Source organism: Tachysurus vachellii, chromosome 4, assembly GCF_030014155.1.
Source record: "Tachysurus vachellii isolate PV-2020 chromosome 4, HZAU_Pvac_v1, whole genome shotgun sequence".
Classification (NCBI taxonomy): Eukaryota; Metazoa; Chordata; class Actinopteri; order Siluriformes; family Bagridae; genus Tachysurus; species Tachysurus vachellii.
This window is the reverse complement of record NC_083463.1, coordinates 25,645,706-25,657,316: the sequence shown is the minus strand read 5'-3', so window position 1 is coordinate 25,657,316 and position 11,611 is coordinate 25,645,706. Positions and strand designations below refer to the sequence as shown.

General features: G+C 38.2%; 2 protein-coding genes across 2 annotated transcripts; both read left to right on the top strand.

Annotated features, from left to right (window-relative positions):
• The first annotated feature begins 512 nt into the window (after nucleotides 1-512).
• Nucleotides 513-5,846, top strand: LOC132844784 (proteasome inhibitor PI31 subunit-like). Its single transcript, XM_060868593.1, has 7 exons — nucleotides 513-641; nucleotides 1,508-1,663; nucleotides 1,754-1,836; nucleotides 2,185-2,367; nucleotides 3,505-3,558; nucleotides 3,724-3,882; nucleotides 5,798-5,846. The coding sequence occupies exons 1-7, from the start codon at nucleotides 513-515 to the stop codon at nucleotides 5,844-5,846; spliced, it is 813 nt and encodes a 270-aa protein (XP_060724576.1).
• A 2,079-nt stretch (nucleotides 5,847-7,925) lies between these two features.
• On the top strand, nucleotides 7,926-11,116 carry si:ch73-193c12.2 (putative uncharacterized protein DDB_G0271982). Its single transcript, XM_060868559.1, has 4 exons — nucleotides 7,926-8,072; nucleotides 8,350-8,443; nucleotides 8,530-8,617; nucleotides 10,470-11,116. The coding sequence occupies exons 1-4, from the start codon at nucleotides 8,018-8,020 to the stop codon at nucleotides 11,058-11,060; spliced, it is 828 nt and encodes a 275-aa protein (XP_060724542.1). The 5' UTR covers nucleotides 7,926-8,017; the 3' UTR covers nucleotides 11,061-11,116.
• Nucleotides 11,117-11,611: the final 495 nt, after the last annotated feature.

Here is an 11,611-nt window from a genome sequence, read left to right as displayed (position 1 = left end):
CTTGAGCTTTCATTAAAAGTGTGCAGATGGATCCTCCATCTCATGACCTGTCATTACAGATACACATTGTTGTCTAGCCAGATGTCTTTAAATGTTAATCATGGTCACGAAAACCTTGGCTTGATATTGTTATAGTTGTTATGACCCAAATGGTCACTTTAAATGGTAATCGCGGTCATGTAGACAATTTGTTAGGTAACGATTTAATTAAGTTTTATTCATTTAGAGTTATAAACGTATTACCTTATGACAATTAAACCTTTTTAGGAATGAGCTCGTTTTGTGAATTTTGGAGTGGAATCTGGGAGCATACATTCTGTAATTTCTTACAGTATAGTGTTATTAATGTCTGTACTTTTGAGAGTCACAAACAGCTGGAACCAAATTCCTTGTGTCTGTCAACACACACTCGGCCAATAAACCTGATTCTGATTCTGATTCCGATTCTGAGGACGCATTTTTAACGGACTAATGTTGGACCAGTAGCAACAATAACTAAACTGTGCAAAGATATGGCAGGACTTGAGGTGTTGTATACGAGTGTGGCGAGTTCTATAACATCTCCTGAAGATGCGGTTGTGTGTTTTATTCACTGGGAAATTGTGAAGAGTGGATATAAATGTTTGGGAACTGGAGATGAGGTGAGGAAATTATTAACTATTAACTGCTAGCCTTGTTTTATTGTTATTTTTTTCTTTGTCGCTTTTTATTCTGCTGAAGTTTAAAAGAGAACAAGACTTTGATTGCTAAATCTTTTAATCATTTATTATTCCTTTATACATCGAAGTTTATGTAACACACGTTAGCTATCTAGCTGATGTCACTATGCAACACAGTGACAGCATTATTCAAACGGTTTAGTCACATTATATCATGATTTTCTCAGATGTAAATGTAATCTGCAACAGAATTAATACTTGTCTAGGATTCTCGGATGTAAGTAGGCATGGCAATGTGCTATTTACTTCTTTGTGCTCCTATGTTTAAAGTAGATTCACAAGTAGAATTTCCCCCAAGTTTTCAACCAAAAATTAGACACCTTGTAAATCTTCTTATAATATGAAACATCCTTGGCATAGATGACTGCTAAACTGACAGGAGGTTATTAATGAAATGAAGTGAAGTAAAAGCTGGGATATTTGTTGCATTTTTATAACTAGGTCAGCTTATTTAATATTTATATCTAGATTTTATCAATTTCAAGCTTTGTCTGAAATAATTAGCAAGTTCTATGGTACAGTTTTGTTTTGTTGGCTAGCATGCTATAAAAATAATTTAAATACAAAGTGTGAGGAATCTAAATCCAGGATTCAATATGGGATCTTTTTGGATCAGAACTCATTTTCCAGTTGATTTTACTGCATATTACTGGAAAGAAATATACTTTCATTATATGGGCTCTATAATAATAGGTCACTCTCAGACATCTAGAGAAATCATTAGTCTGATAATGTTTCAGCACACAGCCAGATTTATCAATGTTCACAGTTATCTCTCAACTCTACAGCCCCTAAATGGAGAGAAGAAATCAGAGTTGCTTCCTGCATCCTGGAACACAAACAAGGAGATGTACACGCTGAGATACAGATCAAATGATGACAAGTCCAACCTGCTCCTCAAAGCCATCACAGTTGATGATTCCAGCTTGATTTTTAACTTGCTGGTAAAGTGGCAAATTGTATGAAGGCTGTGTGATTCCTGATATTGCAAGCAGGAAACCATTTCTTAACAATATTTTCTGTTTTTCTGACAGGATTCAGCTTCAGACAAGATCACAGACCTGACTATTACTGTTAGTGATTATGTAAATGAAGCAAATCTACAATCATTTGAAAGGTTGGTACTGTAACATTTAAGCTATTAACACACACATGCCGTTCACCACTTAGTAATGGATTGCAACTGCATATGCCCAGGCATAAATGATAATATGAGAGATTTCTTAATGTTTATTAAGGAGATCCAAATCAAGCACATCATGTTTCATATTGACTTAGTGTTTAGTTTTGCTTTTATTATACATGCAAAATGGGTAATTTTAAACAAATTAGAAAATATACGTTAATAATCACATCTTGGCATGTAAAGTGATACAGATACCATCAGCAAATTACAACAATCATAAGCCGTTATTAAGCATGTTATAGTATGGTTATTCTCTTTAAATCCTTTTTGTTTCTCTAGTCTGTACAAGAACACAGGAGATTTGGCTAAGAGGCTGAACTCATCACTGCTACCTGCAGTGAAAGATCAGGGAGGTGTGATGAATAAAAGAAGAGAGAGATTTACAGACACAGAGCCCAACCCAGACCATGATCCCCTGAGTGTACCTACCGGACATCCCTCTGCTTCATGCCCTCCAGACTGGTGAGAATATACCATTGAACTGTTGTATCTGGCATCAAACTGTTGATTCACAGTAGCAGAAAATGACAACTGTTCTGAGTCAAAAGAATGCCCAAATAAAAGTGCAATTTACAGAGGATTTACTCAAAAAAAGAATGTTTGACATGTAGACCTGACACTTATGTGTCTATTGCAAATAAACCTTAAATTTATGAATTTAAATTTATAAAAGCCCACATTAGCACTGCAAATGTGTCAGGAAGAAGTAGTGATGTGCAGATCGATACTAAAGTATGGATATTTACGATCCCAACGTCTCCTGCTCTAGTATCAATTCTCATATAAAAAGATCAATATTTAAACTCAGTAATTTGGAGTGAGTGTTTATGTTATCATAAGTAACTTGCTGTCACCAGAAAAGTCTAATTATATCCGGTTAGGGTAAGGAACTACTGTACTTCTCCTTCCACCGGTCAAGTGTGAAGGCCGCTCCAGCCCTTTATTTTCCCGCTACGAAGACTGCAGGCTGAAGAGTGGCTATGGCTGAGCGCAAAAGGAGTCATGTCTGGCTGTATTTTAGCTGTAAAGACAGCAGTGATGCTGTTTGTGATGTGTGTGGAAAGACAGTGAAATACAGTGGTAACACTACAAACCTCGCTAAACATCTGAGGATAAGTCATAAGAGTGAATATGATGATATAATGAAACGGCGGTCTGGGGAGCAGGTCCAGGGCGAGAAGACGCAATGTGTTAGGGCAAGAAAGACTTCAATCAGTGAGTCATTTGTGGCCAGTGGCCCCCTTCCACAGCAATCCCATGAGCCACTGGCTGACCATGCAGATCAATCCCCATCAGGGTGGCCACTGTGTGACCATACTCCAAGCAGGGGTAGAACGTCAGGATCAATGAACTAGGTCCAGAAGGACAGGCGATCAGACCAGGACGTTCGGGAGTTCGGGGGCTTTTTTTTTCGGGGGCATCCTTTTTCTTCGTCCTTATGTTTGATGTGAACATTATCCGAAACTCTTGAACTTTATCTGCATGATTTTTTGTATTGTTTTTTGTTACATGATTGGCTGATTAGATAATGGCTGTGAGCTTTTAATTCTTTTTACAATAAACACCCTATGAAACAGGTCATATTTTCTGACTTATCAGGACAGAACCAGTGAATCCATTTGCTGCAGGAAGGGCTGACCTTGATCCCCTTAGGTGGGTAGTTTGTTGTTTTTTGTCACAGTTCTCTGGGCTTCAAGTGCTGTGTCCTTTGGCTTGTTTTAGAAGAAGTCCCATGCTGGATGTTGTTTTTTAGGCCATGAAATACAAAAATAAAACATAAGTAAAGTAACAATAACTGTACTTGAACTTTGTTTACAGTGGGTCAGCAGAGGGCATGATTGTGGATCCATTACATGCAGGCTTCCCTTGTCCTGGCTTGGACCCTTCAAGTGGAACTCCTGGAAACCTCCCTCCAGGGTCTGTGCACCCTCGTGCCCGTTTTGACCCTATTCTTCCATTTGGCAGACACAGAGCTGGGTAAAACTATCAAAAGATTACTTGACTATCATTGTTGCCATTTACTTAAACAGTATTTAAAGAATGTATGTGGATCCTTAAAGACTTAGTCTAACTGAAATTACATTTTACAAATGTAGCCAATTATGTGCATTTGTGGCAGCCTGAAAAACAAACCTTCAAATGGTCAAATTGCACTATATGATACATAGATTTAGCTCTTCCTTTTCATTTATAATAACTCATTTATAATAACAATAATTTTGATTGTGGCTTTGGGAATTTGCCCATTCAACCACAAGAGCTTTAAGTGAAGTCAGGCACTGATGTCTCCTAGGATTACTGGGGCAAAGTTGGCAGTTTATTCCAAAGGTATTCAGTTGGTTTCAGGTCAGACTCTCTACGTTGACAAATGTATGTAGCTAGTACTTTTCTAGTATAGGACCTGGTACTCACAGTCATGCTAGAACAGGTTTGGGAATTCTGCAGCATACAAACACATCCTATTGTCCAACTATTGCTTCCAACTTTAAGTCAACAGTTTGTGAAAGGCCCACTTATGGGAGCAATAGTCCAGTGTTCACAGAACTTTGGACATATAGTATTTATGCATTGGTGCCACCACTTACTTTTACTCACTTGTTCTAACCTCCCATCCACCATGGACACCCACCTTCCCCGTTCTGCCATCCTTTCCCTTTTTAATATGGTCAACCTAAATTAAATCACATGACAAACTCAAGGCTCAAGTGAAATTGGAAAAAATAATGTTAACATTGCCTGCAGTGTCCACTACTTCTATATTTTTACACTATCAAGAATTCACAACATATTGTAGCAACCAGTACTGCACAGCACACATCTAACAGTGCTGAAACACTGCTTAAAATAAACACCTGTGTGCTGTGTCTAGACACATCAAAATATTCAGAAACAAGTTGTGGTAGGCAATGATATGAATTAGTTATAGTATTGCACCATAACTAATTCACATCATACACAAAATATAATTGTGATTTATTCATGATCAAATTTGATTTATTTTCTATATACTGACACAATAATCTTATTAATATACTAATAGGCCATATTTTTAATTTTGACATAGAAAATGACTGTTTAACTTAAAATGATTTAAATAACACATGAATAACTGGGGAGAATATTACCTTGCATTAGAAAGCCTGATCTACTTAACTGTTCCTTTTACTGCAGGATTGCAGAATTTATACTGTTTCTCACTGTAGTAGCTGGTAGGTAGTAAAATGTGATTAAAAAAGGAATGCATACATTTAAAAAGATAACTAATTGCCAGCGTGGCCAAAACGGGCTAAAATGTTGCTATGATTTCCATATTACAGCTTTCATCTAGTTTTTGGATAGTAACATGCATAGTGAACTTATCATAAGCCTAATCAACTATCTTTGTACTCAGATATAAGCTCTCAAAATGTCCACTAGATTCCACATGTCCATGTGCCATTAGATTATCATTAAAACAGAAATGTGATTCCACCCTCTGTACAGGTGACAGACAGATAAAGATTCAAAAATGTTTAAATGACCTAAAAATATGGGAATGCAAATTAAACAGTGATCAGTTCAGCACCAGTGTAAAAAATTTAAAGTGATTTAGTTGCATTAAGAAACAACAGTAAAGCTTGTATTTAACTGTGGCAAGTAATTTGAATTTGAAAGATATGGATGATGAACAGTGGTGACTCAGTTTTTATTAAAATGGCATTAATTTTGTGTTTTTTCCAAAGTAAGTAGGTAGTAGATTTTTGGAACGATGTATAGAAAAAATGTTTCAAAATTTCAGTATGAAGGTGAAATCTTCAGGCTACCACAAGAATGGCAAGAATAAACTAAAATATAATTATTTTGTAGTTGGTTAATTTAAGGTTTTAATGTATTTTCCATTTAATTACTACAGGCCAGACCCTGATCACCTGCCCCGGCCAGGCTATAATGATACGATGTAGAAATATAATTCACATCCTGGTTCTCCTGGAAGACTTCTTGTTCCCTTAATGTACTACAATTCTTACAGCTTTGCAATAAAAAAAAGTACATGTCTTGCTAAAGTTTTTGCTGGTTTAATCCTGTTTTCATACTATGTGCTCCAAAGAGGCAATACATTTTTTGTTAAATAAAGAGGGAATGTCTGTATTTCTATGAGTCACCAACAGCTGGAACCAAATTCCTTGTGTGTGTCACACTTGGCCAATAAACCTGATTTTTATTCTGATTCTGATTCAGTTAGAAAGTGGGTTAATATTTTTATTTTTACAAAATTTCATTCTCCCAAGCAAACTATATTGAGATGTTATTGGTTCAGCTTGATGCTGCTTAATGTGCTTCATTATCGCTTTAATTGAAAAAAAAAAAATTAAAGCACTGTTTTTCCTGCTTTACTGTATTATTATGCATCACCCCATCACTAAGCAAGATACATACTGTACATGTCTGACAACTCCAGCTGTGTATAAGATTTTTAATCAGGTCAATGCATAAAATGATGTAGATATAGGTCAAGATCTTCAGCTATAGGCTCACAGAAACCTTCTAGTTTCAGTTGTGCCTTATGAATAGCTAATAATGGCTGGACGTGACGTCAGGTGACGTCATCAGAATACCCTTGAGGAAGTTCCCCTTATTGTTCTGTAACATAATAATAATAATAATAATAATAATAAGATTAAATAGGATAACAGAATGTTGGATTTCAGAAGCCAACATAATAATAATAATAATAATAATAATAATAATAATAATAATAGACAGGAACTAAGACCACATAATAATAAGCTTATAAAGCAAAACAGAATGTTGGCTCTTTCAAGCCAACATAATAAACATTTAACAATAAAGGAGTGATACAATAAAGAAACTGAAACAACGTTTTTCAGAAAATGTTTATTTCACATGTATTTTGATAATTTCATGGTGATTTCTAAATAAATACACTACATTAGTATTGTTGGTTGTAAGATACTGAGTCGAGTACTCGGACTCGAGAGGTGAACTAATCATTTTTCCAATAATTTGTCCATGGTTTTATTATTGTATTGTATTATATTTTTTATCTTAACTTTCCAGCTCTACAGTAGATGCTCCAGCGTTAATTAGGTGGGTGTGGTTAACTTTCAGAGCCCCTCCCACTCCAAAATCAGTTGACCAGCCTTTTAGAAACTTTTTATTGAACTAAATTAGGTAACTAGTGTAACTAAGATCACAAGGAGGTCACGAAGAGTTCATATCTAACAGAGGTGGAAAATGCAGGAAAGGAGATTAACTGGTATAAATCAATTTGTCAACGTACTTGTTTCTCAATCAAAATGTAAAAAGGGACTAACTACAGTGAACCACAGTGAACTACAGTGAATCACAGTGAATCACAGTGAACTACAGTGAATCACAGTGAATCACAGTGACTCACGGTGAATCAGTGAATCACAGTGAACCACAGTGATCTACAGTGAACCACAGTGGACCACAGTGAATTACAGTGAACCACAGTGAACTACAGTGAATCACAGTGAATCACAGTGAACCACAGTGATCTACAGTGAACCACAGTGGACCACAGTGAACTACAGTGAACCACAGTGAACTACAGTGAACTACAGTGAATCACAGTGACTCACAGTGAACCACAGTGAACTCACTAGTACAGTACATGACAGCACTAGTATATAGAATGAGTTAGACTAATTAATGGCATTATTGCTGCTAGCTGTAACAGTTGCTTAGGGCCCCTAATGTTCAGAAACGGCCCTGGGCATTGTCACAAAACAGCTTTACAGAATTTATCACCTTGAACCTTGAACATTTTGCAGTGTTACAAGCAGGAATTGAACGCTAGACCATAATACAGAGGTTAAGGGAGGAAATGTGATCAGTGGTTCTGGGGTACAGCAAGGGTGGATCTTGGGCATAAACCAGGGGATCTCGACATTTTGTTCAGTGAGGGTTCAGAGTCAGTTACACTCCTGCTTTTATGTTGTATTTTATATAAGTAGTAATATTTCATAACGCCGCTTTTTGGCGTCTTTTACATTATACCTATTTTCCGTCAGGGGGCGACAGCGTCCTCGACCCTTCTGGTGAATGAAGAGGAAAGCGAAGAAAGCAGCAACAAAACAACAATAAAATGGAGAATGGAGTAGGCCTAACGTTAGAGATTGGGTCCACTACAGTCTTTAAATGTAAGTTATTTAATTTATATTTATGGTTCTGTTGTACAGGTCATCCAGGAATTTACCGCTTTGTTGTTTGCTGGTGTCGTCAATTTGCTTGCAGAGGTTTATAAATAATAATAATAAAAACACGCAGCTAGCACAAGATTACTGCGCCATATTTACAGGCTGGGATTCACGGCTAGTTTCCCCAACGCTAATGTAGACCCAGTTGACGACTGTAGAGTTCAGCGTTAATATTGTTTCACGGGGAAAATAAGTGTAAATGTGTGCGGTTTGTTTTTAGGGACTGACGCGAACACAGCAGAGCTGATTGTGTGGCGCGTCACTAATAACAGCTTGTTCACGGGGAAGAAGAACACCGCCCTGAGAGCCTTCGAGTGAGTCTCACTGCCTCTGAACAGACTCTGTACAGCTGCATGTGGTCTTCTGTCACATTTAACATGAACCGTGTCTCATTCCGCAGGTTGTTTGTGAAGGAGAAACGGCTGGAGGGTAAAGTGACTCCAGCATGGGTGAAAAAGAAGTGGGAGAACTTAAGACAGAAATATAAGGTAAATATAAATAGAACTGATTGTATAATTGCCTCGTGTTCTCCAACAGTGTGCTTTCTAGCATGCAGAAGACTTCATAAGCTCCTCGTGATCTTGAAGACATTGATGCAAAACAGGACCCAATCATATAAACATAAAGTTCCTCTGCAGTGTAAAGTTAAGTTTCTGTGCTCAGGTCAGGTTTTCTCAACTACTTGTTAGGGTAAAGACCTTTTTTAATTCTCATGGACCTTTAATAAACCTTAAAGGTGGGGTCTCCGTTGTTTGAAAGCCAATGTTGACATTTGAAATCACCAAAACAAACCCCCTAACCCAAATGGGTCCCACCCCTGTATTTATAGCTCTGCCCACACACACATACGTAACCCAGGCAACTAATGTAAAGAAATGTGTCTTTATCATAGCTGAAGGGAAGAACAATACGATTGCAGATAAACAAACAAACAAAAATGACACACAAGCATAATCATGCACAGGACGGCATATATTAGTTCTGTGAAACAAAGCAAAACCAACGTTACTCACCTCTCGAGAAGGAAAAAGCGACCTCGGCATCTTAAGTAAAGTTGGCCACATTCACAGATTGGAGTTTCCTGAGTCAATAACTCCTGAGCTAAACGCTGTTACTAGCAAAACGCGGTTGTAGCTGCGTCTCTACATTACTACGATAGAAAGGTGTTATTTGTGTAGTAACAGCGTTTAACTCAGGAGTTATTGACTCGGGAAACTCCAATCTGTGAATATGCGCCAACCTCCTGCTCCTTCAGTTCTCTCCAGCACTGGAAAGCTGATCCTATATTAACACGGGTCCTACATCCTTCCTTATCGTATCTTGCCTTGCCTTTCTTTGTTTTTATCCTCCATATCCATGTTAAAACCGCTTTCTGCTAATGTCACACATGCGCACTGAACACTCTCTCCGCCCATATTGACAAGACACACCCCCATCTGCTCATTGGCCACACGTTAGTTTTGTTTTTGTTTAGTTTGTCGTTCCGACTCATTTTCTGAAGCATTTCTCAAACAACGGAGACCCCACCTTTAATTATTACTAAGCACGTTTAAACACACACATAATCTGATTGAATGCTTCAGTAGGTCTTGTAGTTTTAAAATAATTGGGTAAACAGGAAAAAAAATAGGCATTTAAACCCTTGAATCTGACTAATTTGAGAAATACCATTGTTTGCATGCACTGTGTGGTGGTGCAAATGTTTATCTACATTTTTTTGTTCGTTTTTGGAATATATCTGTAATGCACACGAAAACGAATATTCGAATCGGATTGTGGTATTTAGGTACATTTGGCATCTGCGATCGGATTCAACACGTACAGATTGACAAATGAGAGCTTGTGAAAGTACATCCTGTGTAGGAACACATCAAGGTTGTTTTCAACAAAAGGTTTAGAGCAAAGCTTGTGTGCTGTTTAGATTATGGCCATGCATTCATATGTTTTGAAAAATATAAATATGTAGAATAAAGGCTAAAAAGCTTTAATAATGTACAAGTTTAATCAAGTTTCTCTTTTTAGAACCAACTTAAAGGCACCAGTGATAAAAATGTGACCACATATTGAGGGCAATCATTTACTTAAATTGGCTTTTCTATGCTTTGTTTCTATGCTTCTGTAAAGCTGGTTTGAGACAATGTTAATTGTTAAAAGCGCTATACAAAATATATAAAAAATTATGTTTTCCAACACTTAAGACAAATAAGAAGCTTCGTCCACTTCCCTGAAGCACTCTCCTGTTCCACGCAACAAATCCATGTGTAGCACAAAAAACTTGCTTAGTAAGCTGTACACTTTGAAGTTAATTCACCCTACCCCCTTCCCTCTGCTGTTCTGCAGGATATCAAGAGCCTCAGTATGATGGGAGGTGACCCGCTAGTGACTCCGTGGAAGTGGTACACCGTGATGGATCAGGCTCTGAGTGGTGAGCTCACTATGGCTCACTCACTTCTGTCTAATCTGTCCAACCTGTCTAACCTATCCAACTTGTCAAGCACATCCAGCCCTTTCCCTGTCCCTGTGTCCTCATCTGGCCAGGATGCTCCTCCTGCTAAGAAGAGGAAGGAGCAGTACTGGCTCGCTGCTCTGCAGGAGCTTGAGAGGAGGCAGGAGGAGCGCGAGAGGCGTGCTGCAGAGAGGGAGGAGGAAAGGGAGAGGCGGGCAGCCGAAAGAGAAGAAGAGAGGGAGAGACGGGCAGCTGAGCGAGAGGAGGAGAGAGAGAGGCAGGCTCTGGATCGAGAGAAGAAGAGGGAGCATGAGCTGCTCTCAAGGCAGGACCGTTGGGAGATGGAGCTTCAAGCCAGAGAGGAGAGGAGAGAGAGGGAGTACAGAGACAGAGAGGAGCGGAGGGATCGAGAAGCCGCTGCCAGGGAGGACCGACTGTTCAAGCTCCTTGAGACGTTCATGTCTAAACAATACAACACGCATTGAGCCATGTTGGTGTCTCAGAAATGTCTGCCTTCTAATAAATCGTACCAGGTTTTGTATCTCTCGTTGTTGTTGTTTGCATCTTTTAGCTGAAGTCTTTTGGTACACAGAAATAATTTGGTAAGTAAGCTAACAATTCAACCACCTGCAGTTTCTTCATGTTTTAACATCTTTAATAAGCTCCCTGGAATAAAGTTACAGCAATCAATAGCAGCACATTTCTATACCATTTTAGTAGCTTGCCAACCTGGACAATGGTCATTTTAATGTAGCATAAAGCAGGATAGTCATTCATGTTCAAGCAGAACACACACTCAGTCCAAGAGTGCAAATGTAGAGACCAAATTAACTTAATGAAGCAGGACTAGCCTGCAGAATCTGATCGCAGTTCCATAGAGAACAGAGAACCTCTTTGGAAAGAAATTATTTGAATTTGAATATTTTTGTTGTTCTGCTTGGCATTGCTGGGATTTGAGCTCATTACCTTTAGACTAGTAGGCCAACATCTTAACCAGACCTGGTGACACTGTTGATGCTGTAACTCATCTGGGGAA